We start from the raw sequence: 22994 nt of genomic DNA, 5'->3' as shown, positions 1-22994 counted from the left end.
CGTTCTTTGATCTTGAAACGCTGCATAGTTGTCGTTTTTTATATGCAAAAAATAAAATAGAAAATCATTGGTGTACAAATGCCCCCATCTGCCGTCTCATGCGGTCAGTGTCAGAAACATTACAACAACTGTCCTAAGTGTGATAATAATTGCAAAAAGCAGGAACTTTGATTCTTATCAGCCTCAGCACAAGAAAGGAATCCGATGCTGATTTCATCCCGTCCACCGTATGGATGCAGTTGTTTTGACTGTCATTCAAGAGAGTCCCATCAGTATACAGAATACCTTGACACAGTTTCTTTGAACTGGTTGCTCTTTTCATCCAAAAGTCCCCCTGTGGATGTACGGTTGTCAGCTGAGGGCTGTGTAACCATTGCTTTTCCTGCCTGCCCTGGAATGCAAAAACGCAGGAGGAGCTCTGCTTCATCCTTCGCAAGGTCCATCTAAACCAGGCTTACCAGAATAGCTCTGCTACATCAGGCCAATGGCCCACCTTGTTCTCAGGGTGGCTATACTTGCCCTTGGGAAGCCTGCAAGCTGGATGAGAATACAACCGCGCTCTCCACTCCTGTATTTCCCAACAACTGAAACTCACAAGCATAGTGCCTCCAACAGCCTCCAGCAGTGCTGGCAGTAGATAACCACAAGGGGTACAGTGGTACCTCAGTTTACGAACTTAATGTATTCTGGAAGTCCGTTCTTAAACCAAAACCGTTCTTAAACCGAGGCGCGCTTTCCCTAATGAAGCCTCCCGCCGCCGGTACCCTTCCACCGTTCAGATTCTGTTCTTAGACTGAGGTAAAGTTCTCAAACCAAGACACTACAGTGGTACCTCGGGTTACATACGCTTCAGGTTACAGACTCTGCTAACCCAGAAATAGTACCTCGGGTTAAGAACTTTGCTTCAGGATGAGAACAGAAATTGTGCTCCGGTGGCACAGCAACAGGCCCCATCAGCTAAAGTGGTACCTCAGGTTAAGAACAGTTTCAGGTTAAGAACGGACCTGCAGAACGAATTAAGTTCTTAACCCGAGGTACCACTGTATTTCCGGTTATGTGGAGTTTGTAAACCAAATCGTTCTTAAACCGGACTGTTCTTAAACCGAGGTACCACTGTACTAGCCTGATCTTCCTTGAATTTGTCTAATCCCCTTTTAACTCCATCCACGTTGGTGGCCATCATATGCCAACAATGCCCTTCTCCGGACTACTGGGACAAATAAGCCAGCCTGTACACAAAGCAATAATAAATGGACACATAATTGACAGTGGAAATGGCATGGCTAGCTAACCCAGCCCCACTTTGGATGCATGTGTGTGGGTGTGTGCCATGCCTTTCTTCCTGGTTCACACTGAAAAGTTATTTTTAAATTCTCCCAGGGACAGGAGAGATACCCATAAGCTTCAATTGAGAAATGAATTAATTTAATGTAGCTGGGACTGGGTACAAGTGTGTCCATCCCACCCACTCAAAATAACCAAACAAAAACAAACACCAAACAGGCAAGGACTGAGCACACTCAATGGGCATGCAGACTGATAGATGCAGTTGTGTGTGCATGGGGGGGGGGGGAGGAAGGGACCACTGAATGATGTTCAAGAATCCTGAACACAAGCTTTTCTTTCTTTCTTGTAAGACTCCAGTTGTACAGTATATACTCATAGATCTGAGCCATGCTTATGTAGCTGAAAGTGTTCCACCCATGCACAAGCCAGAGGTACTGGCTCAGTACGATCCCAAGGCTAGCAGAAATTCCAAAATATTTTCAGAAAATGGAAACCCTAAGCAAATAAAAATGAAACAAACAGGTGGGAGGGGGGGAAGAGAATTATGGAGTGGCTGGAACAGAAGGACAGAGACATATAGAAGCGTTTATAGGCATGTGAAGGGTAAATAAGAACCATTGTTTGGGCAGCTTCACAATGAGAAGCTGTTTTAAGCTAAGGAAGAGAGTGGGACGCAGGTGGCACAGTGGGTTAAACCACAGAGCCTAGGGCTTGCCCATCAGAAGGTCGGCGGTTCAGATCCCCACGACAGGGTGAGCTCCCGTTGATCGGTCCCTGCTCCTGCCAACCTAGCAGTTCGAAAGCACGGCAAAGTGCACGTAGATAAATAGGTACCACTCCGGTGGGAAGGTAAATGGTGTTTCTGGGCACTGCTCTGGTTCGCCAGAAGTGGCTTAGTCATGCTGGCCACATAACCCGGGAGCTGTACACTGGCTCCCTCGGCCAGTAAAGCGAGATGAGTGCCGCAACCCCAGAGTTGTCCGCGACTGGACTTAACGGTCAGGGGCCCCTTTACCTTTAAGGAAGAGAAAGCTGCTTATAGCTATCAACAGCAGAATTACAACACCGAACAATACTGCAGTTGGGCATTAGTGTGTTAACCCTCCCACAAATAAAAACCAAAACAGCCCAATGGAGACTAAGCCTAGTCATTGGGCACTGCGCACTGCTTGACGTGGACATGAAAACCAGTGAGGGAAGAAGTATTATCAGTGACATTTGTTTAATGTAGGACCATCTTGCCCCAAGGATACTACATGATAAAACTTGACACAGGTGGCACAACTGGGGGTGGGGAGAAAGATGATGAGCAAGGGCAAGCAGTGGATTTAATAACACTTGATTCTTTCTTAATAACCTGTGGTGCTGTACAGAGTAAAATTAAAAGAGAGCCTGCCTGGTGGGCCAAAATCTTGGAAGTCTATTAACAATTTAATAATAAACAAACATGCCTTTGAGCATTACAGAGCAAATCTCCCTCCTTTGCTGGCTAAAATTAAACGAAATACCCCTAGAAGCCTAAAATTAAACGAAAGGTTTTCAGGTGACACAGCATAGCTTTCAGTATAGTAGGAAACCTAGAACCTACTTACGGATATTATTATCTCGTTGCTGGCATTTTTAATAATGTTGATTTTTCTTATACTCCCCTACCTGCTCACCCTACCTGCCTCATTATTAACGTTAATATCGATCTCTCTTATACTCCCCATCCCACCCACACTGCCTGCCTCTTTATTAATACAATATTCCTTAATTTCCAGACCCACCTACATTGCCTACTTCATTAACATCATTTTAACTAATAATCTTCCTCACATTCCTCTACCCACCGGCACTGGCTGCCTCGTTATTTCATTTATCTGCTTGCCCTCTTTGTTTCGCCAAAGCGATTGACAGCCAAGCCAAGCCCCTCCCTCCGTCCAAAGATACATTAAACCCAACTTGGGTACGGAGGCGAAAGGCATTAAAAACATCCCACCCACTTCTAAATAATGAGCAAGAAATAACATTTCTTACATTTCCCTGTCCTGCCTCTTTATCAGGACTGCTGATGTTTCTTAAAACTTCCCATCCTATCACGCTTCTTTATGGATATATTCTTTCTTACATCCCTCGACCCACCTGAACTGCTTCCCTCACTGTGACGTTCAGCGATCTATTAAATGTGTTAGCTGCTTCGTAATGCCAAACCGAGTTACAGCCAGCCAACACATAAATACGTTAAAGCTAAAATTTGGGGTGTGTGTTAAAGAAATGCATTAAAAACACCCCACCTCTAAATAATTAATAATAATAACTAAATTCTCTTCTATTCCCCACCCACACTGCCCATTAATATACTAGTATCTATACAGTGGTACCTCGGGTTAAGTACTTAATTCATTCTGGAGGTCTGTTCTTAATCTGAAACTGTTCTTTACCTGAAGCACCACTTTAGCTAATGGGGCCTCCCGCTGGTGCCACACCACCGCTGCATGATTTCTGTTCTTATCCTGAAGCAAAGTTCTTAACCTGAAGCACTATTTCTGGGTACCACTGTACTTATATACTAAGTCAAGTAGGGACATCACCTTGCCAACAAAGGTCCATATAGTTAAAGCTATGGTTTTCCCAGTAGTGATGTATGGAAGTGAGAGCTGGACCATAAAGAAGGCTGATCACCGAAGAATGGATGCTTTTGAATTATGGTGCTCTTGAGAGTCCCATGGACTGCAAGAAGATCAAACCTCTCCATTCTTAAGGAAATCAGCCCGGAGTGCTCACTGGAAGGACAGATCCTGAAGCTGAGGCTCCAATACTTTGGTCACCTCATGAGAAGAGAAGACTCCCTGGAAAAGACCCTGATGTTGGGAAAGATGGAGGGCCCAAGGAGAAGGGGACAGCAGAAGACGAGATGGTTGGACAGTGTTCTCGAAGCTACAAACATGAGCCTGACCAAACTGCGGGAGGCAGTGGAAGACAGGAGTGCCTGGCATGCTCTGGTCCATGGGGTCACGAAGAGTCGGACACGACTAAACGACTAAACAACAACAACAACAACAATATACCCCGCTACTTTATTATTAATAATTATTAATAAATAAATTAATAATAACTAAATTCTCTTCTATTCCCCACCCGGACTGCCCATTAATATACTATTGTATATACTCATGCACTAATTCATATACCCCGCTGCTTTATTACCACCCAGGATAATACATCATCTGCTTTACGCTCCCAGACCCACCAACACAACCCTCTGCGGGGAGACCCTCCGCTTCCGTTTCCGGGAGGGACACCGGACGGCCAAGGGGAAGAAACGTCGTCCCTCCCGGAAGCGGAAGTAGCGTCACGACGTCGGCGCCGTCGCGAGCGCTCCTCTCCCCCCCCACCGTTACCTTCCGTCGCTTTTAATCCGAGGCGCTCGGGAGCTGCGCGCGGTCTGCCCGGCTCCTCTGTACCTGAAGCGGAAGGACGCGTCTCCTCCCGTCTCGCGGCAGCGGCCTCTCTCGGTTCTCCCGGCCCGGAAAGCGCTGGAGTACGCCGGGCTGGCCGGTACGGAGGGAGGCTCGTCTAGGTGCCTCTGGGTGTCCCTGAATGTGGGTTGGTGGCTGCTGCTGCTGCTGCTGCTCAGGGCCAAGGGTCCCGAATCCTTTAATCAGGTCCAGCCCCACAGAACCGTAGAGAAAGCGCAGAGAAATATAACCCTGCTGGCTGTGGCACACACACATGTATGCATGTCTTGACGTTCCGTGTTTTTTGTGGGTTTTTAATAATAATAATATAATAATTTATTATTTATACCCTGCCCATCTGGCTGAGTCTCCCCAGCTTGGGCGGCTCCCATTCAAATGTTAAAAGCAGTACAGCATTAAATATTAAAAACTTCCCTAAACAGGGCTGCCTTCAGATGTCTTTTAAAGATAGGATAGCTGCTTATTTCCCTCACATCTGATGGGAGGGCATTCCACAGGGCGGGCGCCACTACCGAGAAGGCCCTCTGTCTGGTTCCCTGTAACCTCACTTCTCGCAATGAGGGAACTGTCAGAAGGCCCTCGGCACTGGATCTCAGTGTCCGGGCTGAACGATGGGGGTGGAGACGCTCCTTCAGGTATATTGGACCGAGGCCGTTTTGGTTTTTTAACCTCTCCTTCCTCCATACAGCAGCAAACATGTCCACCCCTCCCCTGGCCGGAGCAGGGATAGCCTCCGGGCCGTTTTCGGGACCCCAATCCCAGGCCGCTCGGGAAGTGAACACGGCTTCGCTGTGCCGCATCGGGCAAGAGACTGTGCAGGACATTGTGCTTCGTACCATGGAGATCTTCCAGCTGTTGAGGAACATGCAGGTGGGCAGCAGTAGGTGAAGAAACCCATCTCTCTCTCTCTTCCACACAAACAACACACATACACACACACCCGGTGTCTTCCCCCACGCACTTGAATACGTTCCCTGTTCTCAGCTCTTGGAATGGGGTCAAAAATAGAGGAGGAAATGCAAGCAAATTGCAAGGTGGTATGGAAAGAGTTCGGGCATGTGAAAGGGAGGAGTTGGCTCTGAGGCACTTGTTAAAATAAAGACAGAAACACTTTAATATTTAAAGCGTACAAAGAATGGTTCAAATTGATACAGATACAAGAACAAGACAAGCAGATAAAAGTTATAGTTGGCACTAACTGGCCTGCAGCAATGACAACATTCTTCTCAGGATACTTTTTTTATTCCAGTATGGAATAAATGTCCTGTGTTGCTCGCTAAATAAACTCAACACTCCTTTAGCTCTGTACACCTTGAGGATAGCAGGTACTGTTCTACTTTGGTTACTTTGAATTTTTTTTAACAGTTCAATACTTTTACTGGATACGCCAATTTATACCTAATACTTGGAAAGTACTTTTTTAAAAAATTCTTTCAGAAATGCAGAATATTTTCCCTGAAATGTATTGCTCCCCGAGATATTGTTTATATACCATCCTAGGAAAGATTTCTGTCACCAGATTCTTTACTTGCAGAATAATATTCTTTCCTCATAATTGATTAAAAATGGTCTTGTAAAAGCCTTCAGTCCTTAGCGTACTAAAACAGGTGTAAATTCCACTCATTTCGGTGGGGCTCATTTCGCTGTAACAAGTTTAGAACCAAAACTTTACAGATTTATGGAGAATATGAGCTGGAATGAAGTACCTGGCTAACTCTGTTCTGTACTTTGTGTGTTCCAGAAATCTCACGAAATTTATGTACACAATAGCTGATTCACATAGAGGATAAAACTAAATAAATGAAAACAATATTGAACTAGTTGGAACAAGCACTGCAGTTAGCATTAATGGTCGGGGGGAGGTGTTTGCAAGAAATATGCATCTCTGTAATTGTTTTGATTTTTCAGTGTAGATGAAATGTAACCATGGATTTCATTCATTCCCCCTCCAGCTTCCGAACGGTGTCACCTATCATACAGGCACATATCAAGACCGATTAGGGAAGCTTCAAGAACATCTGCGTCAGCTTGCAATACTTTTTAGGAAACTCAGATTGGTCTATGACAAATGCAATGAAAACTGTGCAGGACTTGAAACTGTTCCAATAGAGGTAAGTGGAGGAGAGGTACAGATATTTAGATCATGCTGTATATATTTCAGTAAGTCAGAAACATGGTGAGAAATCCAATTGTAACCGCTTGCTTTACAGTTGTGCAACGGGGCATCTGGTTTCTCTTCTCCCACCCTCCCCACTCCCACCCCATAATATGTCTCCAAAACCTGTTCCAGGGGGGTCCTCCAATCTCCAGAGCAGGAGATGCTGCAGGGGGCAAGAGGAAGTTGTGTAACAAAGTGGATGCCTACTTGTGTGTCGCTGGATCTTTCCCATTCTGTGGACCACTTTCTCTGGTTTCATGCTTGAACCAGTGCATTTTAGAATTCCCTTTTCTGCTTATGCCCCTTGGATGTGAGGGGAAATGTTTTATGGAGCATATATTTAACCCTTTCGAGATCTTTCCCAGCCTGCATCTGAATTGGAATTGATTTTAAAGTGCTTTAAAGCTGTTTGATCTCTTCTTTTTATCTGCCCAAGGCTTCTTTGGAAAGAAGGGTGGGATATAAATTTAATAAATAATAATTAGTATTAAGCATTTGCACAAGAGAGCTGTCTTCAGTTTTTAAGATGTCCAACGACAAATAAATATAATAGAAATGTGATTTTAAAAGGCTAGTGTTTCTGTAATTTCATATTAATCTTGGCTGAGAAGTTTTAGGGCATGCTTTTTCATTCGTGGTTCTACGAAAAGCTCTCAGTATATTTTATAGAGCATGTTTTATACAGCAGCTTTGTTAACATTTGCAGCAACTCATTCCTTATGTCGAGGAGGATGGCTCTAAGCACGATGATCGAGGAGCAGCCAGCCAGCTTCTCTTTGCTAGTGAAGAGAGAAGGGAAATCATGGAAGTGAACAAGGTAATAGTTGATACGATTTGCATGCAGCAGAGTTCCTATCAGAAGCTTTCTTTACTAGTTTGCTTGTACAGCCTTAAACATACTTCTGAGTCACGGAAAAGAAATAGCGCCAGATTCAATTAAATACCTGTGGTAGTGAAAGCCAGCGCAACTATCGTGCAGTGCCGGAGGAGGAAAAAACTTAAAACACATAGCAGAGTTTCCAAAAAATAGACCAGAGGCAATTGTGCTTCATCCTGCAGAGCTTTGCTGATACTGAATGCAAATGAGCATAAATGGTCACAAATCTAAAACATTCAGGATTGGCACAGTCCATAAAAATCCAGTTGCAGCACTTGCAATAAAACTTACAAACTTATAATAAGACTAAACCTTAACACTACAGCATGCAGAAACAGAACATAAGAACAAAGAGAGATAGAAGAGAAAGTGAGTGAAGCCCAGGCTCCTCCTAGCCCTATTATTATAGTCAATGCGACCTTGGCAGAAAGATAACAGTAACAGTTTAAACCATCTGTACTCAGCTCCCCAGAGAAATAACCCAAACATCATAAACCTTCTTCCTGTTTCTCTCACATAGTACATACGTACATAATTTTATTACGGTCAAAGACCAGCTTGAAAAGCACAACTGGAACAGCTTTCACCAGAATAAAAAATACATTTAAAACATTTGTACAATAGCTTAAAGATTAAAATCTGAGATAAACACATATACACATAAAGACCTAAAATTTGGGCTACCATACAAATTGGCCCTGCCACCATGGAGGCCAACTTTGACTGTTTTCCTAGTGAATTAATTTGTTTCAGGGTGTGGTCTGCGCCTGCAAATCTGTGTGCAGACTCTGGCGACCATCCAGGTTGTCTTGTGTTCTTTGCCTAAGAGGAGAGAATTGAGTTTAGACTTATCAGAAAGGTTAGCAAGCCTCTCCAGCTGAGGGTCAATGGTATCTCTGCGTATCTCGTCATAAAAGGGACATCTAAAAAATAAATGCTCTGGGCTTCCTATTTCCCCTAATGGGCAGGCGCAAAGTCTCACATAGTAATAAAACTTCTTTCACAAAGAGAAGAAACCTTCTAGAACCCTCTTGAACTAATCAGAATAGGAAAGATTTCTACAGACCAGATCAATACTTTCTGTGCTAAGAAATGCAAACTGACAGCAACAAGCCCAGCTAGTGCATTGGAGCTTCCCCACTCTCCTCCCCCTGGACCCACCCCCATTGGCTTGTGGTCAGAAGAACCCCCAGAACAGCATGTGTGGGGTAGGAGGGAGAAGAGGGGAGATTGCTCCATCACTACAAGCATTTCTGCTTGCCAGACAGAACAGTTAGCTTAATGCAACATTGAATTCTATCCATAGGGTTACAGCCAATGCTCATCCTACTCAGAGTAGGCCCATTGGAATTGATGAACATAATGTAGTTATGCTCATTAACTCCAATGGATCTACTCTGAGTAAGTCTTGCACTGGATACAACCCATGGGGTGGTATTTGCTAGTCCTACAGAATATAGACCAATTGAAGTTGTTGTTGTTAATTGAATTTATATACCACCCTATACCCGGAGGTCTCAGTTAATAAGTTAATAAACATGACCAACTTAGGTCTGCTAATTTGCAGTGGGTCTGCTCAGAGTAAAACTTAATTGAATGCCACCTATAATCTTAACGAATTACTAACTATTTTGTTTTAACCAATTTGTTGCTCATCACTATATCTTTTCTCCAGATAGCTGTGATTTTGGCTTTTGTAGGGGAAAAAATGCATCAGTCCTTATTTTCTGGCATTGTAGCCTATTTTATAGGAACGTTGTAGTTGAATGTTTGCCTGTGGGACAAAAGCTGAGCTGTCACCAGCAGCTCTAATTGTGTCCCCTGCCTAACCTGTCATGTTAGTTTTCTGAAACGGACATTCTCATTCCTATATATAGTTATTTCATTTAATATCTAGAGGCTGAGAAGCAGCTACTTTAGGAAGGGCACGTGTGCTTCTTAAAAATGGCGAATAACAATATCTGCAGTTGGACATACAGAAGATCTGTGTTTGTCAAGGATGCTTTAGTTGAGATTCCTGCATTTCAGGGGGTTGGACCAGATCACCCGAAGGGTCCCTTCCAACTCTACAATTCTATGATTCTGTGTTCCTGGAACATTGAGCCACTTCTTGCAATCCAAAGACTTATGTCCAGGCTGTAGGCAACCATATTTAAACTTTTGGCTGGGAGGGTGCAGTCTTTATCACAAGTTCCTGGAAGTTAGCTGCTGAAACTAGAAGCATGAGCCTCAAACACATACTGTGTTAGCCAAGCAAAGGCCAGACCAATCCACAGGCAGATGGTGTGCAAAAGGGTGTTTTTTGAGATGGTCCTTCTATGAACTTAGGAGTCTGCTGGAACAGTCTTTACAGCCTGGTTCTACCATTGGGAACAGTGACAGTTAGAAGTATTGGCGGTTGCATGGGGCTGCTAGGTCCTTGCCCAGGACTGTCCTTTTAGCTTTAAATGCTCTGATATACAGCAGGTAGATCCTGCCTGTTCCTCATCCATCCTCCTCCCTACTTGCTTGCGGGGATGGGTTTTTTTCAGACAAAAGCAGGAGGGAAAGAAGGATGAGCAAGGAGGGCAGTATAGGAAGGGAATCAGAGCAGCTAGCCTCTCTCTCAGTGGTGTGGAGCATTTAAAATTACATGCACAACCTCTGGGTGGTCAATTGGCATCCCTATTGGGGGACAGCCTTCCTGCCATAAGGATAAACAACACAAGGTCAGTGGCATTTGTTCACAAATGACAATTGTTCCATGCTTATATTAGTAAGTAGTTGTTAACAGCATTTTATTTTAAGTGTTGCCTAATGCAAAATGCTTCTAGGCAGCATACAGTTAAAACAAAAATTTGCAATACCACAAATAGAATTTTAAAATTGCATGCATAAGAAAGCATCCTACCAGTTGTTCCCATGATCCGTTGACCTGAGACTCCTTTGTTTTAATGAGACTGCTTTCTTGCATATTTTAATTATGGGTGTTTATATTTTAATGCTTTCGCAATTGGTTTTTATGCCTGTAAACTGCTTAGAAGCCTATCTGGGCATTAAATAGCATTTAAATTAATAAGTAAATAATAAAACAAACATCAATAACAAAATCTCAGTTTAAACAAAGTCTGTAATAAGGCACACAGAATTTTCCGTAAGGAAGCAGGAGTCCCAATAAGCCATATTAAACACTGGCTAGGAGAAGATGTTAAAACACCCAAAACACTAAAACAACTACTATGGATACTAAACGTTTGGAAACCGCTGAAGAACCTGGGAGTAGGGGAAGCCTTTGCATGGTGGCAAATTTCTGCAGGAGGAGGCACCTGGAAAAGGGCCTCTGGAGATTACCTTAAAAGGGACATGGATGGCGCTGTGGTCTAAACCACTGAGCCTAGGGCTTGCTGATCGAATCCCCGCGACGGGGTGAGCTCCCGTTGCTTGGTCCCAGCTCCTGCCAACCTAGCAGTTCGAAAGCATGTCATAGTGCAAGTAGATAAATAGGTACCACTCCAGTGGGAAGGTAAACGGCGTTTCCGTGCGCTGCTCTGGTTTTGCCAGAAGCGGCTTAGTCATGCTGGCCACATGAACTGGAAAAACTGTTTGTGGACAAACGTTGGCTCCCTTGGCCAGTAAAGCGAGATGAGCGCTGCAACAGAGTCATTCGCAACTGGATTTAACTGTCAGGGGTCCTTTACCTTTACCTTTTTAGATTACCTTACTGTTTGGTGGGGCACATATAGGAAGAGGCATGGAAAGAGTTGTTCCTTCAGGTCGTGGGGCCCCAAGACATGTAAAGCTTTACAGGTTAAGACCAGCTTTCAGAAAATGCACTGGCTGTAACTACACTATGCATCCAGTGGGTAGCTTAGTTGGTTAGAGCGTGGTGCTGATAACGCCAAAGTTGCAGGTTCGAGCCCCATGTGGGACAGCTGCATATTCCTGCATTGCAGGGGTGTGGACTCGATGTTCCTCAGGGTCCCTTCGAACTCTACAATTCAACAGATGAATTCATTCTTGTATGAAATCTAGTAATAATTGCAGTGGTTCATTCTGCATTCGCTCTTGTTGGGCATTTGACACAGCTGGTATTAACAGCAACTTTAATAAAAGGATGGGTTATATGAAGAAGCCAAGTGATTTCATAGAAACCTTCAGTGTTTACTGTACCTATGGCTGAAAAAATGAAAGCAGCAAGCGCAAAACGATTCACTTGTCCTTTTAGGCAAAAGGTTGGGAGAAGAAAAGATGGAACCCTTTATAGGGTTCTACTCTCAAGGACACCTTAAAAAGGGAGGGAAATTGTCAAGACAACTCAAGATTTATTGCCTCCCACAGCACACATATTCCCTCACCCCTTTGCTCTAAAAATTTGCTGCAGGGGCATTATTCCAAGTTGCAATAGCTGAATTGTAACTAAGCCTAGTGATTAGAAAGAGCCTTTCCAACAGATATCAAGGCGCAGAACTCCTTTGAACATTTGATGCCAAGTCAGGGCGAACTTGGGTACATAGCTGTGAAGGCATCCTCTCTGTAAGCAGACGTTCCATCCAGTGCCTTGTCTTATACAGCTGCAGTTTCCGGTACGGGGAAAATGATGATGTTGGAGAGAGAGAAAGAAATTTGTAGAATGCTGGATGTAGGCTTTCATGTGAGATGGGGAGTTAGTACTTTAATACACTGTTGGAAATTGGAAATAGGAACCGGAGATTAAAAGCTCAGTAAACACAACTTATATTTAATGCTGTCGCTGCTGCACAAGTGGGGTGCAAGGGCTCAGGGATGGCTGGCTGGCTCAGCGGCAACAACACTGGAGGGTGATGGTGAAGAACAGACTGCTCACGAGTCAACAGAATGACAGTGGCGCAAAAGGTCACTGCTGACAAACAGAAAAAGGATTCAAAGCAGAGCTTCAGGAAAGGCAAAGGGACTTGAATGCCAACTATTTGAGGACAGGCTAAAGGCGTGATCCAGCATCTGCTTCCCTGTGTTGGCCGTGATGGCATCCTCTTAAGGCGCTTCAGCTGTGTTTGAGGGGAGTTCTTGAGGACTTGCTAATTCATTGACTATACCCACTGAATCTTCAAGTACTAATGGTCAGGCTCCCCAACTAAAATGATTTAGTTAAGAGCCTGGATGAGAAGCTGGGAGCATTCTGCCCTGTGATCAATCACCATTCCCTTGCAGTTTACAAAGCGAGGCCTGTTTCCCAGACGCAAGTGCTGCCTTGTCAAGGATTTGCTGCTATAGCTGCGTTTGTACCGCTACAAGCAAATAGACGAACTGTGCAAAGCAGTTGGTTCCCTTCAGTCCTCTGGTCTGTAACGATGGGGCTTGTGCTATGGTGGATATCTTTTTCAAACTGAGGATGTGCAAGTGAGTTGAGTTCTGTGGCAGTTCCTGATCAGGTTACTGTTCAGCGGTTTGTGTGGGACAACTTGTATGCCCATCCAGACTCTAGTCCATTGCCAGGCGTTTGGTATGTGTGGTTTGCAGAATTTAGCGTTGCATGAGTGTAAAGAACTTCTTCCGGTGCTGTGACTAAGGGCAGTTTTGCGCTTTCTCGTGCAGTGGAATAGTGATAATACTGAATCAGACTTTTTGTTCACCTAGCCCAGTGTTTTCTCTTATTGACTTGTAGTCCATGGACTAAGGCAGAGGTTTCTCCCAGGCCTGTTTTACCAGCAACATTTCAGCTAGAGATGCCAGGGACTGGACTGTCTGTCTTGCTGTCTGGAACACTTCAGAGCGCCATAGGAAGCTGCCTTAGACCAATTGGTCCATATAGCTCATTATTATCTACAATGACTGGCAGCGACGCTCCAGGATTCCAGACATGGGACATTCCAAGCCCTACCTGGAGATGACAGGGATTGAGCCTGTGACCTTTGACATGCTCTGCCATTCAACTGTGGCTCTTCAAAGTTGTTTAGCCCAATAAACCTAAATATAGTCCTCCCTTTGGGGGATGAAACCACTCGCCTCTTTCTGCCTAGGCAGAGAATCCCCTGTCCTTGGATCCTCAAGCAACGGGGTGTCTTCTAATTCACTTCCCTGATGCTCAGTTTGAGAATGATAACTCAGCTAGGTGCCATTTTCCTTTGGGTACATTCTGTATATTTGGCAAATCAGAAGCAGCTGTGAGATACATATATATAATGAACCAGCCTGTTTTGCACAAAGGGCTTGAACCTTCCTTTTTCTTTTTAAAGCATGTTGTATTGGGTGTAACCTGTAATGTGGAATATGCTTGAAATGCATCCAGTGTGGCCTTGGCAGCATCAGTAGCAGCTATGGAGTGCACTGCCGTGCTCAAAAGTGTTTTCTCCACACTGTGTGAACTGTGTTGAGTGTTCCAAAAAAATTAAAAAGCATTGGAAGTTTAAAAGTCACAGCATGGTGGAGAGTTCTTTTTTTCAGTCCAGAGAAAATCCCAGAGAGGTATTTTGGAGGCAAAGCCGTGCAGTATGTAGCACTCAGATCTGAAGAGTTGCACCCCGGGAAGCACATTCATCATGCGCAATGTCCCTGAGTTGGCATGGCTCCTATCTTCTACAGCAAATCCACATTGCGCTTGCTAACATAGGAGGCAAAATGGTATTCAGCCAAACCAAGTTGAACTTTATTAGATTCTGGCTGAATAAAAAAAAATGGCTCCAGGAGGGGGAAAAATGAGGATTAAATTCTTTATGTCAAAAGGCCTAAGTGACATCACACTGTGAAACAGAAATTGCAAACGCCTCTGTACATACTTGGTGTTCAGTCACCATGAATGTATAGGCAGAGCAATAATTCCTCCTCTTGGCAACACTGAAAGCTCTTTGATAAGCCTTTCACAGCCATGTAAAATACAGCTTTGGAGCAACTTTTTAAAATCAAGGCAACACCAAGTTATATGCTAGGTTTGCACAAACTGGTGGCTATCAGCTAAAACAATAGGCAAGTGCAGGTGCAAGTTTTTTTATTTATACCCCAGCCAAGGCCGGGCTCAGAGCGGCTTACAAGCAATAATAAAAACAAGATGAATGATTACAACTTAAAAACAAAAATAAAATACAACATTAAAATAATGGAACATTAAAATATTAAAATGTAGCCTCATCGCAGGAGGAGAAGGAAAAGAAAAAAGAAAGAGAGGGAGGGAGGGAATCAAATTGGCTCCAAGCCAAAGGCCAGGTGGAACAACTCTGTCTTACAGGCCCTGTGGAAAGAAATCAGATCCTGCAGGGCCCTGGTCTCATGAGGCAGAGCGTTGCACCAGGCCGGAGCCAGAGTTGAAAAGGCCCTGGCTCTGGTTGAAGCCAATCTAACTTCCTTAGGGCCTGGGACCACTGGGTGTTGTTATTTATGGACCTTGAGGCTCTCCGTGGGGCATACCAGGAGAGGCGGTCCCGTAGGTACGAGGGTCCTAGGCTGTGAAGAGCTTTAAAGGTCAAAAGCAGCATCTTAAATCTGACCCTGTACTCCACCGGGAGCCAGTGCAGCTTGAAAAGCACTGGGTGAATATGCTCCCATGGCAGAGACCCCGTGAGGAGCCTCGCTGCAGCATTCTGTACCTGCTGTAGTTTCTGGGACAGCTTCAAGGGCAGCCCCGCATAGAGCGAATTACAGTAGTCAAGCCTGGAGATGACCGTCGCATGGAAGTACAAGGCTAAGATTTATTTGGCGACCTCTCGGAGCTTAATAGAATTCAGCACTATTAGACGTTTTTGCTCAAGGGGATTCGTTTCAGCTGTAAATCAAGCTCGAAGTGTATTGGCAAAGCTATTTGGCAAGCTGGCACGGCTCTTTCTCTATGGCTCCACCCACCACTAGCAATCTTCCCAATGCTTGAACATTATTCCTATGCAGTGTACATTAGCTTCATATCGAAATACCTGCTCCTCTGGAATCTGGACCCAGGTCTGCTTGCTAATATGGAAATACAATATTGCAAGAAGAATGAGGTGCATGTTGCTTTTTTCCAATGGCTTTTCATGGAAATGACCTTATCCGCAGAAGGAAGATGGGGAAGGATGCACCGAAAGAGAATGCTCCTATAATGAAATCTCCCCCAACCTGGTGTTCTCCACATGTCTTGGACTAGAACACCCATCAGCCCCATTTAGCATAGCCAACTGTCCAGGATGATGAGTGTCATAATCCAAAACATCCAAATGACAGCAGGCTGGGAGAATCCGCTACAGTGTGCCCTGACTGACTGCTATTTTCTGTCAACATCTGTCATTAACCTAGGGCCTTCCACCTTGATGTGCTTCTTGTCTTGCCAAATGCATGGTGGTTCTTTTAAAATGAGATTCAGAAGTAATACAAAACGCAAGTGAGTGAGAAGATTAAAGGTTTTATTCTAGACAGCAAGCAATAGATACATACCAAGCAAGCACTTCAATCTGCCACTTGGAAACCCTCAAGAAGCGGCGAAGTGACTCCCCCAGGTAGCCTCAGTTTGCACGCCCCCGCAGCCGATCAGTCCGTGCACGAGCTTCTCCAACACTCTGCCCACAACCATCCGATTTATAGCTAGCTAGCCCATGTGGCTTGCCCAGCTGACTGTGTGCAGATCATTCATTAGCCACCCCTCCCAGTGCCTCACTTTCTCAAAAAAATGTCAAACATCAAAGAAGGTACCCAGCGCTATCACTTCCTCCCAACTGATTAGGACATTACAGGCTGTTCTCATGCCATCAAATAACTTAATAAGAGACAGGGAGGGGGAAGGAACAGGGGGCAGAAAGGGTAACCATGTCAGATCACCAACTCCTTGGTATACGATTGCCCATACGCTTCTTTGGCACTAAGTACAGGCACTCCCTGTTTTGCATGTGTTTGTGCATGCGCCCGCCATTTTTTGACCCAGAAGGGGGCAGGATGGGCTTATGTGCACAATGACCTGGAATGCAACTTCGGTGGCAAATTTGGGGTTTCCTGTAGTAGATCTCTGTGCTGCCCTACGCCCTGCCACACCCCCCCCCCCGAATTTAAATTCAGAATACGTAACCTGACTAGACGCCAGTGTTGACAAACTTTTTCTTTCCGCAGAAACTGAAACAGAAGAATCAACAGCTGAAGCAAATTATGGATCAATTACGGAATCTCATTTGGGACATAAATGCCATGTTGGCAATGAGAAACTGAAATATGCTTTCTCTCTTTCTCATTATGGCAGCTGATACTATTTGTTGGGCAGGGAAATAAGTATTTTCTGAAAACATAATCCTTTATTCCTCTGCTATTTTCCCCTCCAGTAGTACACAGTATTTCCAAAATACCCAAACTTCTGTACAGCCAATGTGTATAAAAATGAGTGTTCTATACAATATTTGCAACCTGTTTGTTAATATTTTTATTATGAATGCTGAAATAGTTTTTATTAAATGAATGAATTCTGTATAAAATTAAGCTTTATTTTTCAGGCCAGGGTGGACAGCTTGTGTGGATTATTTGGCAACCCACTATTTTACCCTGAATGGCTGGGGCTCTTTTTCAAGGTAAAACCCAAAGAACAGCCATGTAGAAAGAGAATAGGGCTTTGTTCTCGGCTGAAACCATCCACACAATTTAGGTTTTGTTGTACAAAAATGTAATAAAATACTGCTACCACACCTTTTTCATTGCTCCCTTTTCTTAGCAATTAAACCCAAGGCAGCTGCAACCTGTTCATCTGTAGTACAAACGCAATGCTAATGACTGAAAAGATCCAAAACTCTTAAGAGAAGCTGGATGAAAATATCAAAAGCTGCTTTAGGAGACCAGTTTTATTTTCATGGCTCAATAGATTTTGAACTTTGCAGCTCCACATTTTTCTTGAAGAAGGCTCCCCCTCATGATTTCTGAATGTACCAAATTCCACATGGGTGGTCAAGTTGGTCTACTGCAACAAAAACACCAGGGGCTGTCACATGTTAAATTTAAACAAGATTTATTGCTGCTTAATCTTTTTATGGGCTGGAGTCTATGCTATCAGATGCATGACGCACACTCAAAATCACATACCGTCATAAATCTGTAAGTTTTGAGATGGTATCAGGCTCTTGGTTTCTGAATGTACTTTGAGAAAAAGGCTCTATTATTTAAAAATAACTGAGACTTCATCAAGAAAATACACAGTCTGCATACCTCTTGCCATTTCTGTTCTTGCGTGGGTCGTAGATTGATGCAGGTCTGTCTTTGTTTTCGGATTCTTGACAGAAGGCTTCCTTTTTTATTTAATTATTTTTGCCAGTTAATTTTTATTAGTTTTCCAAATTTTTAACAAATTAATTCAAATTTTACACTAATTTCAAAGCTGACTTTCCACCCGTCTTTCATGGTGCTCCTTTTCCATCCCTTCTTTGCTGCTCACAGTTAGATACTTTTTTTAAATTCCTAATACTTTCCCCATCCATTCGTATATTTCCATTGACTGTGTGAAGGATTCCTTTTTAAAGATAGTTAAATCAATACAGGTGGGAATCTGCTAAGACCCACTGCAAATTGCTGGACTACAACCCCCACCATCCATGGCCATTGGCCATGTTGGCTAGGGATGATGGGAGTTGAGGTCCAGGAAAACCTGGGTACACAAAGCTGGAGAAGGCTGACTTAGTGGCACGCATCCTTTGAAAACAGAGATTTCATTAGGGCATCATGTCTGGTAAACTGGGTCACGGATTAGACACATTTGTAGATAGGTCTTGTCTACTTACCCAGGAAAACCGTGGATTTGCGCCGGTGCAGTCACAAATGTAAGAAAACAGTTAATGGATTGAGGCATACCTCCTCTTAACTGGGGAAGGCTAGCAGCCAAGGTATTTCTTGCCGAGTTTTTTAAAAAAAGAAAATGTGTTAGAAAATTCCCCCCTTTTCTATTTGCAACTAAAGTATATACAAATCAAGCTGTCTAGCTAGTATGCCTTGCCTTTGAGCGCTCTGGGAATTTGTAAACAAACCCAATGACAGTTAATTCTGTGCAATCCCAAGCATCCCGGGAAGTCGTGAAATAGCAGAGGAAAATAGATGGCTCTTTTTAAAATTACCATTAGATAACTTACTTATTGCTTGCTCCCATGCATGCCTACTCAGAAATAAGTCTCAGTGAGTTCAGTGAGATTTACTCCCAAGGAAGCGTACGCCGGATAGCAACTTCTTATGTGTTTCATTTGCTTAATAATGGGATGTGAAAAAGAGAATCTCCTAGGGCATAATTCTGGACTTTAATAAAACAGTAGCGCCACTGCAGTCAACTGCAATTTTTTGGATTTATGGTAACGTAACCGGGAGCAGAATTTGATCCATTTGTTTATTCATAAGGCACAGATCTTGCCAGGCAAAGGACAGTGAATTTTCACAACGTTGTGTTTTAAATGTTAGTAGAATAAATGTGTACAGAGAGCCCTATATATGTACCTCCTTGACTTGCAGAAGAAATAACGTATGGCCTGCATGCTGATGTGTAGTGTTCATCATTTTAGCTCAGGAGTCTAGATCTCGTGAGCAAAGTTAGTGTACTGATACATTTAGCATGATTTATTGACTTGGATGCATTGGTGTATTAGATTAGGGATGAATGTATAAATTCACGATTTTTTAATTTTTGTTAAGCTACTTTGGGGCAGGGGGTGAAACAACAACAAAAAGAAGTGCTTTTCTTCTGCTTTTGGGAAATCCTTTGGTTCCAGACTTTTTTCTGGCTTGTTTGTATTCTCAAGTCAAAGTAAACATCTCAGTAGTATATTCTGAATCGGCATCTATATCAATATACAGTATAAGCCTTTCTGTATTTTTATAACCGATCCTAAAAGTGCCTTTTTGTGGAAAAAAATCCAGACCATTAAATAGCGCAGGCAGTAACAATTTCCTTCACTGCTGTGATTCTACATTATAAAGCAGACACATGGAAGCCGAAGAAAGGAAATATAAAGTTGTGCAGAGCTGTGCGAGATAATCTTCAGAGCGATCTCCTCTGAATGTGCCGTTTGCGTATGCCAGCTGCATTAATCTCCCGCTTTGCTGTTGGGATACATGTAGACTTGTGGACTGAGCATTCAAGGTGGAAAGGCCTGGACTCAAATTCTCACAGAGCCTTAAAGCGGACTGTTGAGGACCCAGCCATACAGTTGTCTTCTGGCACTTCCCTGAAGCTTCAGGGGCCAATTCTGAAGGGCAGGTCCACACTCACAAGCTTTCCACCCCCAGCCACTCAGCATGTGTACAACCGCCATCAAATTTTGCCATTTAGGACTGTATGAAGCTATAGGGAGACCATTGGTCCATTTAGCTCAGCATTAATTACACTGGCTGGCAGCAGCTCTCCAGGGTTTCAGAGAGAGAGAATCTTTCCCAGCCTTTCCTTGAGATGCCAGGGACTGAATCCTGGGGTCTTCTGCAGGCAAAGCAGATATTCTACCCTTGAAGTACAGACTAGGACTGCTCGATAACTGGTCTTCAACATCACAAGGTATCACCAGCTAAACATTGCAATATACTGATATATCACAGTGTCTGAAATAAGGATAGGTACATTGGTACCTTGGCTGTTGAAGTTAATCCGTTCCAGGAGTCTGTTCGACTCCCGAAACCGTTCAAAAACCAAGGTGCGGCTTTCAATTGGCTGCAGGAGCTTCCTGCACTCAATTGGAAGCCGTGTTGGACGTTTGGCTTCCAAAAAATGTTCACAAACTGGAACACTTCTAGGTTTGTGGCGTTCAGAAGCTGATTTGCCTGGGAGCCAAGCCGTTTGGGAACCAAGGTACCACTGTAGAGGCACTGGCTGGCTTCATGGTTTTTCCTGCATTGTGATTTGCGCATAGTGCACGCATACATACCCATACACATATCATGATTTGTGATATATTGCCTGGTCAAAAATTATGAAACCGATACCATAACTTCCAACCTGTTTTGGATGATAGATCTCCCCCAACGCAGAAACAGGCTGTTTTCAATGTTGTTTTTACAGAGAAGAGATAATGGTAGGTGCAAAGGAGAAAGATTGGGATGGAATCCTATCACTTGCCCATCCACTGCTGCGTTGTCTATTCCAGTGGGCACCTGCTGTCCAGGGTCTTAGGAAGAGGGTCTTCCATCGCATTTGATACTTTGAGCTGGAAATGCCAGGGATTAGATTTGGCACTAACTTGTATGTTCTCCAGCACTGGGTTTGTGGCTGTTCCCACCTGGAGAGAAAACAAGAATCACATCGACAGGACAACAAATACGTAATAAAAAATGTGCATGAATTCAAAGGCAGCCCTGGGTCTCTAAAGGTTGAATACTGCTGCCTTGAATCATTGGCTTTGAAGATAATATGAGATGAGAACTGAATAACAAATCAAAGTAATTAACAGCATTTCCGGAGCGTTTTGTAGCGTGCCTCATTGTCTAGTCAGATCTACAAAGTCATTACAAGATAAAAATTAGCTCCAGTAATGGTCACTAGGATGCTGTCAGCGCTGCGCAGTTTAATTTTGAAATCTAAAATGGATTTTGCTGCTTGTCTCTTGTGTTATTAACTTCACTGTCATCACAACAAAGCCATCAGTCTCAATATGTCCCCATTCATTCCCCCTTCCCTCCCCATACAGCCAGCCTTTAGCACTTAGTGCATCTAGATTTTGAAATTACTTTCTTTTCGGACTGAATAATGGTACGGCAGACAGACAGTAGGCTGCCTTTTATACGACGGCTTCTTGCCACTTTTCGTTTTCGCGGCACGCCTACATATTATTTGCCTAACAATGAGTTTGGTGCGTTTTAATATCAAGGGAGAAAACATTTCCCTGCCCTGCCCTGCAAAAGGGTTTGCGGTTTTAAAAACATGGTGATAACATAACAATAGCAGACATCTTCTACATTAATCTTTTTAAGAATCGGCTGAAAAACTTTCTTGTGCTGCCAGGCTTATGCAGGCAATTAAAAATACTTTCTGTAAGCTGGTGATACACACACACACACACACACACACGTAGATTTTATTGTGGATTTACTATTGTTGCAAATGGGGGGGGTTAATAATGAAATTGCGATATACAAGTATTTTATATAAATAAATGGTAGTTATTTTAATAAATAACTTGAGAACTTCCTTAAACACTGCTGGCCTTTAGGGACTTTTAGAGGGTTGCTTTGAGTTGGGTGGTGCTTGAGAGCAGATGATTGCAATTAGTTACAGTCTATAGCTCCCTCACAAGAGCTGTTCTACTTGGGATTTCCCCCCCCCCCCCAAGTATAACAAAAGGACGGAAGTATAATGAGAGAAGGAACAGGGAGAACATTTAACCCTTTCTTCCCCAAACTAGTGTCCTCCATATGTTTTGGACTGGAATGCCACTCCACAAGTCATGCTCGCTGATGGGAGTTGTAGTCCACATCATCTAAAGGCCCTCAGGTTGGGTCAAACTGATCTAACCCCTTTTTGTTTGCCTTGATTTTGGTTTTCACTGTGTGTGTGTGTGTGTGTGTGTGTGTGTGTGTTTTCTAACTCATTTGGAACTTGGGTGGGTTTTCCAGAAATTGGTGCATTGATGGAATTCCAAGGGACTTTAAAAAGACTATTTATGTATGTGACAACAGCCGCAAGCATGCTGCTTGCCCAGAAATGGAAAGAGGAGAAGGTACCAACAAAAGAAGAATGTATAACTAAGATGATGGACTATGCCGAAATGGCAAAGATGACTGTGAAGATCAGAGATCAAGATGAGAAAAAGTTTGAGCAGGAATGGAAAAAAATTATAGACTAAAATACCACTGTAAATATATTAAAATGTTAGCAGGTTTGATACAACGTTTATGTAATTATACAATCGGAAATTAAGATAAATAAGAGGGAAAACAGAGTTTGGAGAAATAAAATGAGATGCAAGAAATTACGGGGGAGAAAATTGGAATCCAGGGGAGGGGCGAGGGGGAGTCTATATTGTATTTTTGGGAAAGTATTGAATTTATGCATTATTCTGATTATAAAATTTGAAAATAAAATATTAAAAATATATATTTGGGAGCTGAAAAGAGAATGAAGGGGAAAGTAATTTGGGAGATCGATCAGTCTATCCATATCTGTATCTTTCTATCTACATACCCTTCAACATTTCTCCCATGAAAATAGAGACGTCCCCTTCAAAATTTCTCTAGTGACAATAGGGATGTCCTATTCCATACCCTCCAACATTTCTCTGATGAAAATAGGGACGTCCTACCATATCCTACAACATTTCTCTGACAAAAATAGGGATGTTCTAAGGAAAAGTGGACATTC

At 43.3% G+C, this 22994-nt stretch overlaps 1 protein-coding gene across 6 annotated transcripts; it reads left to right on the top strand.

Moving 5' to 3' along the window:
- Positions 1–4625: 4625 nt before the first annotated feature.
- On the top strand, positions 4626–17364 carry MED30 (mediator complex subunit 30). Of its 6 annotated transcripts, none has more exons than XM_083450758.1 (5): positions 4626–5003; positions 5437–5618; positions 6701–6859; positions 7613–7723; positions 16802–17364. In XM_083450758.1, exons 2-5 carry the CDS (start codon positions 5445–5447, stop codon positions 16895–16897), a joined length of 540 nt encoding a protein of 179 aa, XP_083306884.1. In that variant the 5' UTR covers positions 4626–5003; positions 5437–5444; the 3' UTR covers positions 16898–17364. The 6 variants fall into 6 exon arrangements, with proteins under 6 accessions (XP_083306884.1, XP_083306888.1, XP_083306887.1 ...); XM_083450762.1 differs by having other exon boundaries at positions 4671–4827; XM_083450761.1 differs by lacking the exon at positions 16802–17364 and adding an exon at positions 15998–16795 and having other exon boundaries at positions 4671–4827.
- The last annotated feature ends 5630 nt before the right edge of the window (positions 17365–22994 follow it).

Source organism: Podarcis tiliguerta, assembly GCF_965153285.1.
Source record: "Podarcis tiliguerta genome assembly, chromosome: 7".
NCBI classification, from domain to species: Eukaryota; Metazoa; Chordata; class Lepidosauria; order Squamata; family Lacertidae; genus Podarcis; species Podarcis tiliguerta.
Note: the sequence above shows the minus strand (reverse complement) of the source record. Positions and strands in the feature narration are given on the sequence as shown.